At 36.6% G+C, this 21,833-nt stretch overlaps 1 protein-coding gene across 2 annotated transcripts; it reads left to right on the top strand.

Annotated features, from left to right (window-relative positions):
• The first annotated feature begins 1,910 nt into the window (after positions 1–1,910).
• Positions 1,911–21,718, top strand: itpka (inositol-trisphosphate 3-kinase A). Of its 2 annotated transcripts, none has more exons than XM_023353370.1 (7): positions 1,911–2,625; positions 14,814–14,910; positions 15,471–15,684; positions 17,713–17,917; positions 18,573–18,674; positions 19,110–19,181; positions 20,035–21,718. In XM_023353370.1, exons 1-7 carry the CDS (start codon positions 2,218–2,220, stop codon positions 20,284–20,286), a joined length of 1,350 nt encoding a protein of 449 aa, XP_023209138.1. In that variant the 5' UTR covers positions 1,911–2,217; the 3' UTR covers positions 20,287–21,718. The 2 variants fall into 2 exon arrangements, with proteins under 2 accessions (XP_023209138.1, XP_005801178.1); XM_005801121.2 differs by having other exon boundaries at positions 1,911–2,634.
• Positions 21,719–21,833: the final 115 nt, after the last annotated feature.

Below are 21,833 nucleotides of genomic sequence, written 5' to 3'. Positions count from 1 at the left end.
AAATTTGCTTGGAAGTTTTATTTTTCAATGAAAGAAAGTTTACGATCAACTAATATTAGTCAAAAAAATGTTTTGCATGAATAAGATATATTAATTTTAGTATTCAAAATGACTGAAAGTTTGTTAGATAATGCATTTAAAAATGATAAAACACATGAGATAAGAAAATTGGAAATTGTGTCGAATTAAAGTATTATTTTTGATTACATTGATTAATATATCAATGTTAATCATTGATATTAACATTGATATGCTAACTATGCTCATAGTTAGCATTATAGTATGCTAACTATGAAATAAAAAACACTCAAAAATGTGTAGACATAGCATAATCAGAATAATCAATATACAATTTATAACATACTAAAATCTAGTTATTGTCCATAAGAAGTGCTTAATTTGCTGTAAAACCTATGAAAATGATACAGTTCATAGTACAAATATGACATGTCATATGCCACTAACAACATGGCGGTGATATTGACGTACGACTTAGACCACGCGTTTGACGTCTACTCTTTTTCTTCTATGAATTTTCGTCAGTGAAACGTCTATTCTTCTTTGGTAAGTTGGTTGTTAGCACCATCTGTTGGTGAAAGCTGGTAAAGCAACGCCTTTCAAAACATTAAAATACATTATTTATTCAAATTTCAACGCTAAATTCACATATAGTTCAGCTGAAGCTTAAAATGTGTTTCTATATAATATTATAGCGTTATATTGTGTGTGGCTGCATTTTTTTTTATTGGAATATTTTCTGCACTGCTGAACCTCTTGGAGCAAATAAGACATTTGAAGCATTTAATTATATCTGGTTATTTGCTTAAATCAGATCAGTGAGCTTTTGGTGTTTTATAATAGCTTGTTTTATTAAATACAATTTACATTTCTTTTTAGCTTCTATTTGTTTCAGAAGTCATTTGATTATTTAGCTGTTGAGGATTAAATATGGTGTTTAAAAATTGTTTTAGTGGAGTGCAATGTGTTTCCCAGTTTAACTCCAGGTTTTATTGACATGGAAGAAAATAGATTACAAATTTTCCACCTTGACTTAACTTAACCATATGTTAACTGTAAAACAGCAACCAAAAATTGTTTTCTATATAAAGCTGTTATACCATGATTACAAAGATGTCCATTTCTTTAAATATACATTTTTTATATTTTTTTAATCATACAGTCGTCCTTGGTAGGCATCCATCTTAGATTATGAGGATGGGACTTGTCTGAAAAGTTACTTGTAAGTTAATTTTGTCTTATTACAAGTGTACTAAGATATTTATACTAGAAACTAGACTAAAATTACTTGGTAAGAGTTTGTGTGTTGGCAGCGTAGCACTACTTCAACGTGTTTTTACTCAAGTAAAAGTAGAAAAGTATTTGGCAAAAAGGCAACTCAAGTACAGCTGATCAACACATCACAAATATTCGCTGCTGTACCAAAACTTTTTGAAACTGCCACCACCATCTCTTGGTATTTTCTCAATTTTTAGAGAAACACCCAATTTATTTAATATCACTGATGTTTTAAACCCTTTATATCTTCTCTGCAAACTGTGGCTTTAGATAAATGATGCATATATGCAAATTGTATGTAAGCTGAACTCTCTGTTTCATCAGTTTGATGTGCAAACAAGAGGACTAAATGTTAAAGCTGGAGCCAACTTCCCCAAAACAATGTAGGTCGACTATGCTCACAGATTATGCATGCAGAATAAATGTTTCTTGGATTATTTTGGCTGGAAAATGTTTTAAAGTGATTAAAAACTTGACAATTTGACGTCTGAGATCCAGTGCAAAATGTAGCAGACAAGCAGCTGAAGGAGTGGAGTTTTTTGCTGAAGTGAGGCGGCAGAGAGCCTGAAACTATGTCAGCAGCTCTAAACTGTTCAGTCAGGAAGCGAGAGCGGCAATGCGGAAGATAATAAACAGCGGCGGGGTGTGTGAGCGTGTGTGAGAGAGTGTAAAACCGCGCAGAAGGGCGAGCCACGCCACGAAAGAGGGGTTCCCCTTACCGACAGCCAAAGAGCGCACAGACTGCCAGAGGCGTTTCCCAGCTCAGAGCAACCAGCGGGGGACCCGGGGAGGATCGGCAGGACTCCCAGAGTACCGGGGAGACTCCGTGGGAACTCTCTCACAGTGAAATGACCAGATTTGAAGGCTGAGCCGAAGCGGAGTTTCGCTTCTCGTCGTTGCGCCTCTACGGCCAGATCTCAAATGCCTAAAGAGTGCCGGAGAAAGTCCTCCAAGGACTTCGGGTTTTCTGGGACTGGGATAAGCGATGGAGGCCGTGTAGAGAGAAGGACGGCCGGGAGATCTCCACAGATCTGCACGGAGCACATCCAGAAAGCCGCAATCGTCGCCGCGCCGCCCGCCGCGCCGGCGCTCATGGATGCGCCCTTGGTGCCGCAGGTCACCATCACTTCGGATGCAGGCGGCACCTCCAGGGAGATCCAGGAGGAAGACCTGGACGGGGCTGTGGACGGAACCCTGCGCAGGAAGCTGTCCAACTCGTCCATCTCCTCCACCGGATCCTCCGCGGTGGAGTCTGAGGATGATCTGCTGAGCGACACCGAGACTCAGAGCAAAGGCCTCGTCACTCTGGAGCACCTGGTGTGCGCAGAGGTGAGCGAGGTGAGAAGCTTCTTTGGTTTTTACCCCGCAGTTATCTTCAGAGGCGTAAGGGTACTCCAAAAACTGTACTCAAGTAAGAGTAGCGCCGCAAAAATACAAAATCTTACCTAGTTTCTGGTCCAGTTTCTAGTTCAAATATCTTGGTAGACTTGAAACATGACAAAACTAACTTACAGCAAGTAACTTTTCAGCAAGTATGAGCTCGTTTTAAGGCAGTAATTACTTAATATTGATGAAAAAGTGTTGGATCTGTTGGCAGATTATTTCACTTGCAGTATTGGAAAAATGTTTTGTTCAAAGTGAAATAATCTGCCAGTTTTCAAAAAGCAGAGTAAGCGTTAAATATCTTTGTACCCAGGATCAGAGTGTTTGGTTTTTAAACCAATGAACCAAATGTTAATTTGAGCGTGAAAACAGAGCAGAAGGTTTCTGCTTCATTTTTAATCTCAAAATTATTACATTTCTGCTTCTGTTCACTGCAAAAACACAACATCTTGCAAAGTATTTTTAGTTTAGTTTCTAGTGCAAATATCTTAGTACATGTGAAATAAGACAAAATTAAGATATTTGCACTAGAAACTAAACAAAAATAGTTGATAAGATTTTGTATGTTTGCGGTGTAGCAGTACTTCGACATATTTTTATTAAAGTAAAAGTAAAAAGTAGCCAAATTACTCAAGCAAGAGTGAAAAAGTATTTGATATTAAGGCTACTCAAGTAAATAGTCTCACATTTAAGAACTGCATCATCAGATGGACCAAAATATAACGTTGTGTGGAAACTTTGGTGTTTAAAATAACATAATTAGCAAATAGCAAAAGAAAATCAGGTAAAACAAGCAGTTTTCCAAATCAGTTTCTTTCAATTTAAAACAAATAAAATGTCTGAATTTTTGATTAAAACAAGCTCAGCCTAAACTGATGTCAGATTATAGTCCATGATCTATACAGCGAGTAATAAAAAGTCACATTTACTGTCGTAAATAAGTAATATTGCAAATATTTCCAAATTAGTACCACAAACACTTTGATTTTTATTCCAAAAAGTATCACAAAATCCCAGAGGAACTGAAAAGATGTTCACTAATATTATTTAATTTTAAAAATTCACTGATATTTTAAGTTTGTGAACAGGTTTTATCAACACATTCTGGCACAACCGGCCCTTTAAGAGCCTTCATGAACTTGATTTGGCCCAAAACGAAAATGAGTTTGACACCCTTGATCTAGAGCTTGGCTTTCCTTTCTTTAGCTGAACTGTATTAAACTTAGTTTAGCCAACAATGATCTAATCTTGTAAGATAAAAAGCATAATTTCCTGACTTTGAAAATGTTTTATTATTGTAGATATGAAACCTTGATGTAACTGATTTGGACTTTCTCATATGAGGTCAAACAAGGTGGAGATCTCATTTCCTGAATCTTTTGTGTATGGGGAACAGTTTCTTATCTGGTTTTAGTTAGGATGAAATAACTTCACAAATCAAGTTTGTGAATCTTTTCACCATCAGAGGAAGAACTCTGTTAACTGGATTATCTTAGAATAATTTTAAAATACTGGCTGAATAAGACACAGTTTCTCTCTTTATTGATACGTTAACCACAGCCATTGAACTCAGAACACTGCAAAAAACAAACCAAGTTTGATCATAGTACACATGAAATATTACACTACTAACTTAAAAGTAACTTTTCAGCATAGTATAGGAGCTTGTTTTAAGTAACTATTTCACTAATATTGCTGAAATATTTCTAGTTCCACCAATTATTTCACTTATAATGTGAAAAATGTGTTGTTGATGATGGAACATGTACCTTTTCACCAATACTAAGGACATTTTTTTTAACTTAAATTAAGCTCCTACATCTTACTGGCAAGTTAGTTTTGTCTTTGTTTCACTAAGACATTTGCACCAGAAACTAGACCAAAACACTTGGTAAGAGTGTTTTTGTTGTGAAAGCTTTCACACTTTGGCGTATTATGACCATTGAGGGGGAAAAAAGGAGGATTCAATTTCCACCAAAAAACTCAGACATAGTCTTTAAAAAACTTGGACATTTCTGAGTTTCAAAATCTGAAGTTTTTTAATTTTTATGACTCAGAAGTTTCTGAGATTAATCTCAACAATTCTGAGTTTTTTTCTAGCAAATCTTCGACCTTTGAAGTAAATACAAAGCCAGTTGGCATTATATTCACCACTGGCTCACCATGCCATGTTACGTGGATTTTGTACAAAAAGCTCACCACTACTACATCAAATATGCAATTTTCCTTTGTACATTTGTGTCTCAAAGTCTTAAATTTTAGTTGATTGAACTAGCAGAAACCCTGAATGATTTTTATGTTTTTAATCAACTTAATTCTCAAAAGAAGAGATTGTTAGTTTTTATCTCCAATAAATTATGTACAGCTGAGACAAAGAAGCAAGTCTGAATTTATTTAGGTTGCTAATAACCAGTTTTCAATAGGGGATTATTATTGAAGGTGATTTTCTATTCCTTCCTTAAAGCTAAAAACGAAAAGAAACTGTTAAAGGAGACATATTATGCAAACTTCATATTTTGTAAGTTTTTGTACTTCCATTTGGGTTTTTACAGTTTCTAAAAATCAGCCCAAGCGCTTAAAGAAACACACCCAGCTGTTTTTTGGCAATAAATTAATGTTTTTTGATTTGTGGAATATGAGGCGTTTCAGAAAACTCCGGAATGTGCCGTTACCTAGCAACCCCAGCCAGCCCAGCCCGTTACCTAGCAACACAAGAAGAGCTCCAACACGTTTGGTCAGTTGTTTTACCACTGAATGTACAGCAGCTGCTGGAAAATACATCCAAGAGTGATTTTGTGTGAAAAATGAAATGAACATAGATCTGTCCTAACCTGTTTAAGGAAGCATAACATGTCACTTTAAAAACTTCCTGGGATGGCGTAAATTCATTCCTTACATTAATGAAATGTTACTGATAAGCTAGTCTTTTGGTAACCACCAGGTTGTTTAGACGATGGACAATAAAGGTCGTTTAAAATTGCAGATATTTGGAGCTTTCCGTCACAGGAAGGAGCTGGTTTTTAGAGCAGAAGCAGCTCTTAAACATCAGCCAGCGACGCGTTTCCTGACTGAAGGCCTCTGGGAATTACTGGAGAATTACTGCAGACAAGACGCAACTACACAGCAATAACAGATTTCCTTTAAACCGTTCAGTTTATCTTTCAGTGGCATTAACTGATAAGTTCAGCTCACAGCAAGCATTTCTCATGGGGATGAGTTATTTTGGCAGCTCAGGAGTTATTTTGGGAGCTTTTGAATGAGATGGGCTCTGGAAGATTTCACATGAGATTATGTTCCCGTCACACAAGTGTTGGGTTTTTCTCTCACTTTCAAAGCTATTTCTCAAATAAAAAGAAAGAAAAAGGAAAACCTGTTTTATAAAGCTTGTCAGAGGAAGGATGATACCCAGAACATCTGATTCCCCTCCCTGAAATAATATTACGTTTTTTAACATCATCTTTATGACACTTTAAATCTTTATTGGTTCTAAGTTTATGTGTAAAATTAAAGTGTTAAACGTTATAATCACAAACTTTACTGCATTTTAATCGTATTTTGTCTGACTAACAGAAAGTAGCACCATCATCGCCACCTGTTTGAACCATGACACACGTCTGCATGAAATGAAATCGCCGTGAATGGAAAATAACGGGTTACGTAATCATGTGTCATTTAACTCAAGTTAAATCATCCTCATTTAAATTGAGTTAAATGTGTCAAATGTGACAATCATTTGTCAAGTTAAATGACAAATGATTTAACTCAAGTTAAATCATTTTAAACACATGATTTAACACAAGTTAAATCATGTGTTATTTAACTTGAGGATATTTTGCCTCATATTTCCGATGCTTTTCTTGACTTATCCTCCGGTGTGAGATGAGTTCACATTAAAAACATTACTTTTCATTACATTACTTACAAACTTGCGTTTATTTTCTGTCATTGCTGCTGATAACTTTCTGTCTGACGAAGCTCAGCTCTGCAGGAGAGGCATGAAGGTGTGGCAGAAAAGTATTTTCCCCCTTATCCCTTCTAAGTACATGAAACTCCTTCAAATATTTTTTATTTATTAACAAACCAGCAATCCACACCAACATGAAATATGCTGATGGGTTAAACCTGCTGCAATCAGAATAAATTTGATAACGGATAACAAAACCATCTGCTGATCTAGAAGTTTCTGCTAAGGGTGAACAGTACGCACAAGTTTTATCATGATATTTTGTTCTGCAGTTGTGATAACAATAGACAGACATGACGTATTTATTACTTCTTTTGTAGGTAATGTTGACATTTTTCCCATATTATAAGAGAAATAATCCAGTGGAAGTTGTACTTTTTCATAAGTATTGAGGAATTATTGGCTTAAAAGAAGCTCATAATTGTTGCTGAAAATTTACTTGTGAGTTAGTTTTGTGTCATTTCAAGTGCATTGAGGTATTTGCACTATAAAATATGCAAAAAATACTTTTTGTGTTTTTGCAGTGTAATTGCAAAAACATTTCATTGTAACATTTCACTTGTTTTTATTCTCAACTGCTTCTAAAAACAACTCAAGCGCTTAAACCCCCCAAAACAACAACAAAAAACATCCATCTGTGTTTTTGCAATAAGTTGATGTTTTTTGGTGTCTGGAAAATGAGCCGTTTCAAACACCTCCTGAATGTTAAGGGGCAATGCGGCGCTACCTAGCAACCCCAACTGAGCCCAGTCCCGTTACCTAGCAACTCAAGCAGAGCTCCAGCACATTTGATTGGTTAGTTTTACCGCTGTATGCGTTGTACAATGGCTGCTGGATAAGACCACCGAGCCATTTTTTGGCAATAGGTTGATGTTTTTGCTGTCTGAAAAGTGAGTCACTTCAAAAACCTCCCGAATGTTGAGTCACAAACAACAGGCACTGCGCTATTACCGAGCAACTGTATTCGCTGTACAATGGCTGCTGGGAAAGACAAGTGTTTTGTTGTTGGTTGTGCAGGAGGCTCTACTAATGCTTTCCAAAGATGTACAGTTGTATAATTGCGCATCTGTTTGCAGCCATTTTCAAGTGTGAGTGTAAACGTTGAGTTGGGGGCGTGGCCAGCTGAAGCTGGTTTGGATTTAAAGTGACAGGAGGCCCTTAAACAGCTCAATAGGCAGAACTGAGCAGACTGGAATCTTATTATCCAAGAATGATTTTGTGCAAAAAATGTAATTAACATGTTTTGTATAGACCAGAGACCTAACCTAACTTTTTCAACTTTAAAAAAACAAAATAAAATTCTGCGTGGCTTAGTGAAAGCAAGAACTTAAACTCAACTGAAATGCCGTGGTGGCGTGACCTCCGAACTAATTATTCATGCTCTAAAACCCTCCAATGTGGGTGAATTAAGACAATTCTGCCAAGAAGAGTGGGTCAAAACTCCTCCGCAGACCCTTTGAAAGCCCAACCAGTCAGTTTTTGGAAGAGCTGAAACATTTAATTGTGACAAGAAAGCAAAAGCAGAAGAAAGATTTAAGGAGCTGACGGTGTTGAGCCTCGTTCTGCGAAAGCTGTAGGGAAGTTGAGCGTAATCACAGTGAGTCACCTGCAGGTTTCTGCCTCCATCTGCACCATCAGACCGATTCTGCCACAAGGGCCACCACTTCTCCATGCCTGGAGCCAGCGCCGTTTAAACTGTCTCAACAGGCACACTGTAAAACATCTGAGATGCATTTAGTTGTGTCTGTCATCTTTTACTCTTTAAGTCAAGTAAATTTAGCCAGTTTTAGATTTAGAGCCTAAATGTGAGTTTGTGTAAGATAAACTTACAGCAGTGAGTTGTGCTCACTTTTTGTTGATTTAATCAAACCTCCAAGAGTTGAATAAACTAGAGTTTTTAGGTCAGCACTTAAAAAACTGAAAGAAGAAAAAGACAGGAGTGGGAACTATTTCCCAGAATGCTTAGCGGCATGTTTTTGTATCCTCAGATGGAAGTGCGCTACATTTATTTTTTTGTCCTGTTCACACTAAATGTTTCTGAGCTGAATTCATTGCGACGTTTAATAAAATTCATTATCAGATCAGAAATTTTGTTAATGTAATCTGAAACAAGAATTTAAATTATTCTAAAGTAAAATAAGTAGTTATTTTAACAACTAAAATTTGCTCATATGTTTTTAAATTCAAATATTTTTTATAGTTGTAACATGATAAAAGGTTTAAAGGGTGAGAATTTTAAGCATTATATTTTCAGAGAACATAATTTGAAACTATAAAATAGTAGACCTTGTTTTAACGAGGACATAAGTTGTTTCTTTGTCACATTCAGCCTTTGGTTACGGATTGTGCTCATAAAATCCCTCTGTAACAAACTGTAGCAAATCAAATCAGTGTGAGAGTAAACCATCTGTTAAATCTGCTTGTGCGAACTTTGACTTCATCAGACGGCTTTGTGCCCTCTGCTGATTTGCGGATTTTGACACTGCTTTATTTTAAAGCACGAGACGTGCTGATCTGAGCAGTTACCGTAGCAACCGCACGCAGGCTGAAGCCAAATTTTCAGGCTGACGGCGATAATTAATATGCTAGAAAGTCTTTCCTGATGCCGACCTGTTTTCTGCAGGCTTCTCTGTCTGTGTTTCTCTGAAAACGTCTTTGACTTGACTGTTCGACACAGCCGAAGCGTCAATGAGAAGAAGGCTAAAGCGGAGCCTGTCAAGTGTCTGACTTCCTGAAGCAGTTCTTTGTTAAATGTCAAAGGCCAAGACTAAAACTGGAAACCGACCGCAAAAGAAAACATGATTACACAAGAACATGTGAGCATGTGCTGAGCTCTGTGTGGGTTTTTGTTTTTTTGTTTGCTTGTTTTCCGTCAGAGCATCAAGGTGCGCATGTTGACATGATCGTCTTGTTTCCTTTCCAACTTGGAATTGGTTCAATGAGAGTAAAACCCGCTGAAAGATCGGCCTGGGTAGCGTCTGCTAAACGCCGCGCCTGTCAGGAGACATTGTGTCCTGCACTGTAAAACATTTGAAGCTGGTTTAACTTGAAAATGAAAGTTCACCTGCTGCCTGGAAAATGCATTTTAAGTCAACAAGAAAACTGTTTTGGTTTTAACTCAGAAATTAAAGTTCATACAGTTGATTTAACAACAAGAAACAAGTTGTCTAAACATTGTTTTGTAAATTAATTAATCTTGATTTGACTTTAAACTTAAACCAAATAATTATTTCACATTATGCAAGAAAAAACTGCCTTCACCCAGTTAAAGAGCCACATTTTTCTATTGTTTCGCTCACAATATTAAGTTAAAGTACGGTAACATAATTTGTTTATCGTTGGTGAATAAATGCAAAATAAGTTCACTGAGTGTTTGCTTTGTCAGACTAACACAAAAAATTTAGTTAGTTCAGCTGACTTCTCTTTTATCAATCCAAAGTGATTTGAAGTAGTTTTTAGTTAAGTCATTAATCTTTATCTTAGTTAAAAATAAGGTTATAACGTCAGATTACTATATCTTTTTTCCTTTCAATTAACAAAATACAATCATGTGGAATCTGTTGAAATAAGAAAATTTTATTAAGTCAATGATTCGTTTCTTTGAGGCTTCTAACGTTTATTTTAGTATCGATTAATCGGGTTAGAAAATTGGCACATTCTGCTAATTTACATTATATACATTAAAAGATGCAAATAAACAACTTCATTCCTTTCTAAAATAAGAAAATAAAAGTTTTATTTCCTAGAATGCAACAACATAGCATTCCATTAGAGAACGCCTGATCAGTTGGAGCAAAGGATGCATCTGCAGCTAAATAAAAACATCAACATGAGAACAGCTCAGCTCTTATTTATTTACTGATTAATAATTGGGCAGTAAAAGCTGCCTAATAGCTGCAGAATTTTAACCAAGTGAAGCTAAAATTGACACTTGAGAATTTCTAGGTAGAACATTTTTGCAAACATTTTTATCTTTTATCAAAATTTATATATTTTTGTTCAGATTTGGCTTAATTACTGCTCTGAATGTGTTGTCATTTTTAAAAAAAACCCTTTTTTTGTTACTCCAGGTAACGATTAATTGTTTGTTAAATTAGTTCAATAATCGATTAATCACAATTGATGTGATTAATTGTTTCATCCCGTGTTACAATCACAAATGTCAGTGTATATTACTGCAATACAAGTTTATTTGAATATAGGATATTTCACCAACAATGAACAAAAAAAGAAAAGAAGTAATAAAAGTTAGAATCTGGAATTAATCAATGGTCCAGTTATTATTAATCAAAGGCAGCTCTAAATAGGTCAGTTTTTCACTTTTGGTTTCAAGGATCTCAGTGTTTCAGCAGTTTTGCAGTTTTCTGGAAGTTTGTAGCAGATTAGAGGAGAACAAAAACTGAAGTCTGCGTTTCTGATTAAAAAGTCGATCAGAAGTCTGACTGACTTTCTAAACAGATGTGTGAAGAAGCTGCTGCAGTAATCAATGCGACTAAAGATAAACACAGTGCCTGAGTTTAAGTTTCACAGATTTGGCTTTCATGGGACGAGATATGGAAAAGTTAAGAGGTGTGAACACTTTTAAAACCAGTAATTTCAAGAATAATATTTAAATATTAGCTCAATAGATGTGTCCTGATCATGTTTACTAGTTCCTCTTATTCATATTAGCACTTAAGATCATTTCAATAAAAATCCTTTTTAGGGCTGAAACGATTAATCGGATTAATTATGATGAGTTGAAATAATCATCAACTAATTTGGTAATCGATTAATCGTTAACTGGACTCAAAAATAGAGAATTTGGTGAAAACACAACATATTCAGAGCAGTAATAATGCTAAAATTCAACAAGAACATATATATTTTGCATTTAAAAAAGGCATTTTTTGTTATTTCTTCTATCAAATTGCAGGTTTAGCTTCACCTGGTTCAAATTCTGTGATAAAGCACCTTTCACTATCCAGTTATTAATTGGTTAATCAAATAAAAAAAATAAAAAAAGAAACCAGATTATATATTACTGTACTGAAAGGGTTCAGCTTTTCACATGTTGATGTTAAAAGTATTTTTTGTGCTACAAATGCATCTTTTAATGTATTTATAATATTGTATAAAAATCTAGACTAATTAATAACTAAAGTTATTTATCAACATTAAAGCTGCACCAGACAGAAACAGCAGCAGCAGCTCAGTAAATGTGAAAGTCTGTAGCGTGAAAACATTTGTGAAAGTCTGCCGCCTTTGGCAGAGCGATGCCGTCAGTAAACAAGCAAGTGAAGCGAATCATCTGACATTTAGGAGAAACCCGTTCTGCTCTTACTGATGGCCAGGAAGAGTGATGAAGTGTTGCCTCACCGCCATCACAGTCCCCGTTTCATTTCCTGTTTTACTCACAGAAAATGACCGCTCTAAAGCCCACGGGGGAGGACAGAAGAAACACTCTCCCATGACACACAATCTAGTTTTCAGATCATCGGCTTTATGGCTGATGAGCTTTTTATCTTTAGCGTAAACACAAAACTTTACCAAATATTTTTGGTCTAGTTTCTAGTGCAAATATCTTCGGACACTTGAAGTAAGTCAAAAGTACAAGTACTAATTCCACTGGCAGAGTATTTAATTTATAACATGGAAAAATGTCTTGTTATAAATGAGACAATCTGGCAAAACAAGAACTTTTTCATGAATATTAAGGAATTGTTGACTTAAAACAAGCTCCTATATCTGTCTGAAAAGTTACTTGTAAGTTTGTTTTGTCTTATTTCAAATGTGCTAAAATATTTGCTACTAGAAGAAACTAGGCAAAATGTTTTGGTAAGATTTTGTATTTTTGCAGTCCACAACTAAAACAGTACAATAATAGTAATGTATTATTGTACAATAGTATAATTGTACAATAATGATGTTAAAATTTATCAACAGTTCATTGGTTAATAAAAAGTCCAAAGTGTTTTAGATCCTAGAATTAAGAGTTATAGCATTTAAAGTTTGTCTAAAAGGGGTAAGCCTGTAAAAAGGAAGACAAATTTAATTCTCTGGGCCGACTTTGATCCCTTTTGTAACATCAGAACCAAATTGGACCAAAAATGCTTGGTAAGATTTTGAGTTTTTGCAGTGTATGTGTGCCTGTTCTTCTGTGTTTGCGCTTTATTGGTTCATCTCAGTAAAACAGAAAACCAGTAAATAAATTAAATCCATACTGACTAATATTACAACAGTCTTGACTAGAGACATGATGTGCTTCGCCGTGTTGCTGTGATGTAATCGCTTACACCACCATGCGGAGGATCGCTGACTCGGCAACAGTCACTTTTACCGTCCACAGGCAGATGAGCCACAAAAACTATTACCAAACAGTTTGGCTGTTAACAGGGCTGCATAAGAGGAAAACATGTCGGTGAATAAAATATGTTCATACTTAGATAAACAGTTCTACTTTAAAGGATTTGTTATTTTTATATCCAGAAATCTGGAATAAACTTCCAGAAAACTAACAAACAGCTGAAATGTTGAGGCTAAAAACCAACCTGCTTAGAGTTGGCTTTGATTCATAATAACTGGAATAATGACCAACATATATTATGTATATTGCTAGGCCTATCGCAATAATCAGTAAATCACATGTTAAATAAAACAAAGCCAATAATTTTCATTCTTTTTCCCTGATTTATTGTTTCCATTTGGTGCTTTGGTCTCAACTATCTCCTTTTGTTGAAGGACAGTTTTATTTGCAGAGACTCCATAATTAATTTTATTTGTTGTTTTGTTTATTTATTGTAGTTATTTACAGTTTTCCAGTTCCCGTGTTAAATGTTAATAAGAAATTAATTGGAGTTTATTGATCTTTGAGAATATGTTCTTGCATTATTATTATTATTACTTTAAAATTGTCTCCAAAGAACAATATTATCATTTATCTGGGATAATTTATCATCCAGACACATTTGTTATTATGACAGGCCTATATATTGCTTGATGATTTTGATAATATCTAATAAAATGTAATTTTTAATCGCTTGTTTCACAGTTGGTGACTGTACGATGTTTTTATGACGTAAAGCACTTTGAACTGTGTTTGTTGCTAAAATATACTATACAAATAACCTTCATGCTATCTTTCCTAAAGGCAGAGAACTCTGTGTTTGTGATAATAAAACAGGACGAGCCCAGCAGGCCACACTGGAGATGTTGAGCACAGATAGGAGTTTCCACAGAAATGGCATTTAGCTGACCCAGATTGGAAGCTTCACATCGGGGAAAACAGAAAGCCTGGCATCAGATTGGCTGGCCAGACCTGCCGATGTGATCAGATTTCCATTCAGATGCTGCAAAAAGGGCCTGAAGCTGTTTCCAACTATCGTACACTGCCTGCAAAAACACAAAGTTTATTTGTTATATATAGTTTTCTAGTGCAGATATCCTACTACATGTGAAATAAGACAAAACTAACTTACAAGTAACTTTTCAGCAAGTTATAAGAGCTGGTTTTATGCAAATAATTCCTAAATATTGATGAAAAAGTTTTAGTTTCACTGGTAGAATATTCCAGTGTGCCGTTACCTAGCAACACCAGCCAAGCCATGCCCGTCGCCTAGCAACCCAGTTCCAATTCCACTGGCAGATAATTTCTCTTAAAAGAAGACATTTTTTTGATGCTATGAGTGAAATAATCTGACAGAGGAACTAGTTTGTTCTTTTTAATAATGGATAAAGGAATTATTGTCTTAAAACAAACTCCTATATCTTACTTGTATGTTACACTGCAAAACCACAAAATTTTACCAAGTATTTTTGATCTAGTATTTAGTGCAAATATTTTATTACACTTGAAATAAGACAGAACTAACTTATAAGTAACTTTTCTGCAAGTTATAAGAGCTTGTTTTATATAAATAATTCCTAAATATTGATGAAATAAGTACTAACTTCATTGGTAGATTATTTCACTTTTAATATCTATTTATCTTAAGGAATTATTTACATAAAACAGAAAAGTCACTTTTATGTTAGTTTTGTCTTATTTCAAGTGTACTGAGATATTTGGACAAGAAACTAGAGCAAATATACTTGGCAAGGTTTTGTGTGTTTGCAGTGTTTTGCTTGATGTTGAAGAAATAACAATTTATCTTTACAACATTTTAAATTTTGTTTTCTATGTTTTCAACAGAGTAAAGCTTGGAAGAAGCTGAAGACGTACATCCGCTGGCCCTTGCAAGCTTCCCAAAAGAAGAAAGTAAACTGGGTCCAGCTAGCTGGCCATAAGGGTGATTATAATTTATTAAAAATAATTTTTAACATTCCATTGAACAAAATTTGGCAGCTATAATAAGGTGAAAAAAGAGCAGAGAAAAGATCCATTTCATGCATTTCTAATGGAAATCCTCCTCTGTTCACGCTAAGGAACATTTCCAGGATTCCACCTTTATTTACTTTGAATATCTGCCAAGAACAAGAGCAACATTAACCAAGCATTTCTCTTTTCTATTCTTCACAAGTCAAAACAACCTGAAAGATGTTTCTGTAATGAAAAACCTTGAGCATGGAAGCAACACTTTGTTCACATTCCTCAGAATGAACTTGGTGTTTATAAGGAAGCTGAGCTACTGAAAGCAATAAAAAAGCTTTGGTGAAAATGGAGTCATCTGTTATGGGTGACAGAAAGTAAGCCAGTTGCTTTGCTTCATGGTCTACTTGTCTCAGCCTTGCAACATGTTTCAGGAATTCACATTCAGCTCTATTCAGCTATTGCACTTTTCTCCTTCCCTATGCAGGTATGTTCTTTGTCTAACATGAAGAATGAGAAACTGTCTTTATCTCATCTCAGGAAACTTCAAAGCTGCAGAAGAGGGCACCATTCTGAAAAAGCTATCAGAGAACGAGAAGAAGTGTTTTGAGGATCTGCAAAACGACGCGCTGGTCCATTTTGTGCCGCGCTACCAAGGAATTGTGGAAAACGACGGAGAGTCCTTCGTGCAGATGACCGACCTGCTGGCTGGCCTCGACCATCCAAACGTGATGGACTGCAAAATGGGAGTGAGGTAAGAAACCAGGCCTTTCAATCTGCAAACACTGGCTTTTCAGTTTTTAATCATTAATTATTCGTCATTTTGAGGTGTAGATGAACAACAAAAGCAGAGATCGGCGACAGCACAAGCTGCCTGTCTCGGCTTGCCTCTTTAAGGGAACACCTGTTGTAACTGCAGGCTGTATGCTTGGCTTCCTGCCACAGCGGGTGGAGGGCCTCACTGTTAGTCTGCACAACTCTACACATTCATATACGCTTGAATGCATGCATTAATTTATACATGCATGCATTTTTTGCATGCACGGACATGCAGATGCATGTGCAGCGTCTGACCAGACAGGTGAACGCTTATGCACAAAACTGCAGCAAAGCTATAGGCAGGCGAGAGACCAAGTATGTGCAACAGCGTTACAAATGTACATTACCGCATGCATGAACTATTTGTTTTACTTATCTACCTCTGTGAGAGTTTGTACATCTGAGATGTTTATACACACACGTTTGCACGCTCAGGGTGTCCCTGGAGACTCCCTTTGTCAAAAACGCTCTCAACCACAAAGTTGCAAAACCACCAACTTGCACGAACACACACCCAGGCTTTCACATAGCGAAGTACTGCACACAGGAGTCTCCTCGTAGCTTCCCTCTTTAGCACAGAGGAAGTGGAGCTAGCAAACTGAAACTGAAATTCACATCTGTGTGCTCAGAACTATTTGCTGTGAATATAAAGACGGCAAGTCATCGACAGTCTGACTCCAAACATTGAAGATCATTTTATACACTGTAGTTTTCTGTCCTGCGTAAAGTAGCATCAACTGCAAAAACCTTTTGACTTTTGTGCAGCAAATGTAGAAATGAGTTTATTAAATGTCTCTGTAGAAATACAGGAAGCGCAGTTTTGGTTGACCTTCTGAATTTATGTCACACTCAAACGTTTCACATCAACAGACAAATTTTAAAATCAGAAAAAAGATAACTTGACTCACTAAAAGGTGACCAGGTCCAAATTAAGGGACATTCTGATGTCCTCTTTAGCAACATATCCTGAAGGAGGATGTTCAAGCATCGGTTTGGCACCTTCAGCTCAAACGTTCTTGTGTTACAGAGGTTTTCAACAAAACAAATAAAGGTTTGGAATGGACTTAATTCTGAGATACTGTGGCATGACTTTAGACAGGATATTTGTCACTGAAGCCCCAAAAACATCTAAACAGAAGAGTAGCCCAAATTCTTCAACTAAGGTGTAAGACACTGATTTCTGTTTATGTCAATGTTAGATGCAGTTTATCTGTGAATCCAGAAAAAGTCTTAAATTAAACTAAAACTAAAACGTTTTAAATTCATTACAAGAAATGTAAGATGGCCTCAAATACTTACATTTTAGCCAATTTTCTGGTATGTGTGGTTTTCTAACAGGCAAAATCTTGAAGACATCTAGCTAGCCACTAGCTAGCCACTAGCTAGCCACTGGCTAGCCACTAGCTAGCCACTGGCTAGCCACTAGCTAGCTAGTTAGCATTTTGAACCTTTTGAAAATACTTGTCTGTTATTGGTTCTCACAAGTGCTGACTATATGAAGTATTTTATGTTTTCACGATCTAAAATACTGAAATGTGCTCAACAGGTTGATTGATTTATTGACATTCAGATGAGAAGCACAAACAACAAACATTTCACATTTTCTTTGCTCTGCTTGACATCCAGTTTCATCTTCCACCCATTTCCTATATCTATTGTTTTTAGGTCTTAAATTTTATTCAAGGTGGCATTAAGAAAGTCTTAAGCTTTACTTGCTGAAACCTGCAGAAACTCTGTGGCTGGGTGTTGTTCCCTGTAAGGCAAGTACAACTGGTTTAAAGGAATGTTGCCTTTTCACAACTGGGCAGACTGGTTTGTATAGTTTTACTCTCCAAATTACCATTTGGAAAATTTGCAGGTTATTTTGGTCCATAATTCATTTTTGTGATGATTTCAAGCAACTAAATGCGGAAAGACGGCTAAATACACTTTTATTTTGAGACTTTTTCACCTTGTGTCAAAGGACATACCTGGAGGAGGAGCTCGTCCGGGCGAGAGACCGGCCCAAGCTTCGGGAGGACCTGTACAAGAAGATGATGGAGGTGGACAGGGAAGGTCCAACTCCTCAGGAGCATTTCCAGCGTGGCATCACCAAACCTTGCTACATGCAGTGGAGGGACAGCATGAGCTCCACCAACACTCTGGGCTTCAGGATAGAAGGCATCAAGGTGACACGTCATTCACGTCTTTACTGCAACAGACAGGAAAACCAGGCGACTAGCATGGCTGGATTAATTAAACAGGATTAACAGGATGGACATTAGAGATGAGTCAAAGTCAACGGCCGGGGGCCAAATCCAGATTTTCCAAAAATTTAATCTTCAAAAAGCAAAAAAGTTTATTTATCACACAGCCCTACGTTTACTTTGCAAAAACAAAAACTTACTAAGTAATTTTTTATCTAGTTTCTAGTGCAATTATCTTCAGACACTTGAAATAAGATTAAACAATTAACTTTTCAACAAGATATAAAAGCTTTTTTTAAGTCAATGTTTTCTTAATATTGATCAAAAATTACTTGTTACACTGGCAGGTTAGATTTCCCATGTTATAAGACAAATACTCTGCCAGTGGATCACCATCAATATTAAGGAACTATTTACTTAAAAAAAGTTATTTGCTGAAAAATATAAGTTAGTTTTGTCTAATTTCAAGTGCACTAGAAACTGGACCAAAAATACTTGGTACGATTTTGTGTTTTTGCAGTGTAACTAATGTTGTTGAGGCCTTAAACGCAGCACATGTATGCAGGATGTTCAGACTAACACTGATTTAATCCGACCGCTCGGTAATATCGTCCTCCTGCTTCTCTGCCCTCTTCAGAAATACGACGGCACGTGTCGAACCGACTTCAAGAAAACCAGATCGAAGCAGGACATCATCAAACTGTTCAAGGAATTTGTCGAAGAGGACGTCAGCATCATCGTACGTGGCAGTCATTTAACTTCCTGCTACTGTGAATTCAGTCATGCGAGGACTCAAGCTAACCTTCTTTACAGTTCTGTGCATATCCAAATAAACACTGCAAATGCCGCAGTAGGCGTCACCTTAATGTCCGTCTTCACCCACGCAAAGCACACAAGCTGTGCAAGCGTTTACATCCGTGTTCAGAGTTTGAACAGTGCTGGAAAGAATCACTTTGTTGTTTCTGTGCTCACATTTCGGACGAGCTTAAGGATAAAATTGAAAAAGAAAACACATTGAAGGTGTTTAAATTGCAAGAAGAGAATGTAAATATTCACACTGCGAATCTGTTTGAGTTTTGGTTCAGAAACGGTTTCTGCCCCGCCTCGGTGTACAGTAGCTGTTTAAGTGATAAATTCAAACATTGTTTCCTGCTGTTTTCTCGTTGAAATGCAGAAGTCTTACCTGGAGAGGCTGAGGGCGATCCGGGACGCCCTGAAAATATCCGTCTTCTTCAAGAAACACGAGGTGACGACTGATTTTCACTCTGGAAATCAGACACAGTTTGATGGAAACAGAAAAAGTCCTACATAAAAAATTAACCAAAGTCTGTTTAAACTACCAGGTTGCTGAAATGTGCTATACAAATAATAAAAAAAAGAAAGAAAAAAGTGTTATTTGTGCTCGTTTGCACACAAACGATCCTAAAACGTTTGCACACAATGCAATGCACTTTGTAAAGCTTCATATTACAAATATTGTCGTCTTTAACTTTATATTTCATTTAATTCAACTTTACTTAACCTAAAGTAACTTACAAATACGTTTTCAGCAAGATAAAAGCAGCTTGTTTTAAGTCAATAAGTCAGTAGTATTGATTTTTAAAAAGTATAGTTTCACTAGCAGATTATTTCTCTTATGACTGGTATGTTATCCTCAGTATCAAGGTATAATTTATTTAAACCAAATCCATTTATCTTACTGAAAAGTTATTTGTAAGTTAGTTTTGTCTTATTTCAAGTATGCTAAGATATTTACAGTCGAAACGAGCCCAAAATCCTTGGTAAGACTTTGTGTTTTTGCAATACAGGATCCAAATGATCCTTTCTAAACTGCAAAAACACAAAATATCAAGTATTTTAGTCTAGTTTCTACTACAAATATTACTACTATTAAATAGTACTTCATCAAAATTAAGTAATGATTGACTTAAAATAAGCTCTTATATCTTGCTGAAAAGTTCATTGTAAGTAAGTCAGTTTTGTCTTATTTCAAGTGTACTAAGATATTTGCACTAAAATACTTGGGAAGACTGTATTTTTGCAGCGAAGAAGAGAAAAATAAAGCCTCATTTCAACTTCTCTGTTGTTTTCCCCACCAGGTCATTGGCAGCTCTCTCCTCTTCATCCATGTCTGCGGCCGTGCCAATGTCTGGATGATTGACTTTGGGAAGACTTCAGCTCTGCCTGAAGGTCAGACTTTACGGCACGACGTTCCCTGGCAGGAAGGCAACCGAGAGGACGGATACCTGTGGGGTTTGGAAAACCTCATCCTCACATTGGAGGCTGCTGGCAACGAAGGGAGCGGAGAAGAGACCGAAAACAACAGCCTAACTACAGACAGGGACTTTTAAAGGTGGAGGGAACTTCGGTTATTTTAAATGGACTCCTCAAAACGACTCTTCGGGTGGGGGTTGCGTACCTTGATTTGCTTATATTGTTCTTTTGCACGTGACGTCACGGTCTTCAGAAATCCGCCCGCTCCGCCATGATGAACGTCAAACGACCAATATGCTCCAGTAAACAGACATCTGTGGTCTAATATCGCTTTTATCTAGTTGATTAAACTTTAAAATGGTCGCTGTCGGCTGTACAGACACGCGTGAAAACCTAACTTGTCATTTTATTTATAACTTTTAATGAGGGAGGTCACGGCGGCGATGGATAGCAGCCGTTAATCATAATGACTCGGTGTAGTCGCCTAGCGTTACCTTCATCTACTTTATAAGTAAGTATGATTAGAAAAATGATATACAATCTCGCATTATGGAGAAGGTACTGGTCTAAACATTGGTAACCATGTTAACAGTGCCGCGCCGTAATGTAGCCTAGCATGTATGGGGGAAAAAACTGGTTAGCATCTCGTCTTGTACGGTTTTCAGGTTTCTTCGGCGTAAAGGGAAACGCCGTCCATGACGTAGTGACATAAATCATGTCGTGTGACGTCAGGCAAAGTCGACTTGAATTTGATCAACACGTCAAAGGAAGGAGGTATAAATCGGTTTCTAAGCTAGCTATTAGTTTGGCGTTACGTAAGCAGGCGTTGGTTACGTCTCGTTACGTAAGCAGACACGCCAAACAGACAAATTGGCCTTAGTTGCTTGCCATAAAAAAAAGAAGACAAATTAGCCTTACTCGAACAAGTAGAAGCCACCAATAAACTGGCAAAAAACAACCTGGAATAACAATTCCAGTCGCTGTGTTCAATACTCCCATCTCTCACTTAAAAAACTCTCACTTCCGACGTCCATCATGGCGGCTCGAATAATTTAGTTACGCAGTTGCAAACCGTCATGTAACGGTTGGGCTCCGACCGCAGCAGAACTCGCTAAGTACCGACACTGACAGAAACGGGCACAATGGCCGCAGAACAGAGGGAAGAAGAAATATTCTTACAAAAAGTTAATTATTGCTCCAATGCACTGACACTAATTCATCATCCTGTGAAGTGAAAGCGCGGAGTTCCTGCTTTCATTTCAACGGGATGAAAGGGAGAAAATCCAGACGAGAACCGGAGGAAAACGTTTGCCACCGCAAAAAGCCTTACGTGTAACATGAACTACTGACAGACCTCACAGTTACTACAGCATTACAGCACAGGGAGGCACTGAGCAGCTCATGAGTTGTCTTTTCAAACTCTTTTTGCATTGAATTCAATTTTGTAATAAGACTCCATCACTGGATACATCACCACATGTTGCAGCACATGGTTCATTTAACAAATTAATAATAAAAAAAGTTTATGACTGTTGTGGAAATAAAATAAATCAGTATATATATTAAAAATAAAAATTGACGTTTGGTTTGTTTTCTTGAAAATAAAACCAGCAGGTTGAATCCACTTTATATTTGATATTATCAGGATCACACCTACATTTAAGATAATGTTTTAAATAGTTAA

This window comes from Xiphophorus maculatus, chromosome 19, assembly GCF_002775205.1.
Source record: "Xiphophorus maculatus strain JP 163 A chromosome 19, X_maculatus-5.0-male, whole genome shotgun sequence".
Classification (NCBI taxonomy): Eukaryota; Metazoa; Chordata; class Actinopteri; order Cyprinodontiformes; family Poeciliidae; genus Xiphophorus; species Xiphophorus maculatus.
The sequence above is the reverse complement of the archived record's forward strand: the minus strand, read 5'-3'. Positions and strand labels throughout refer to the sequence as shown.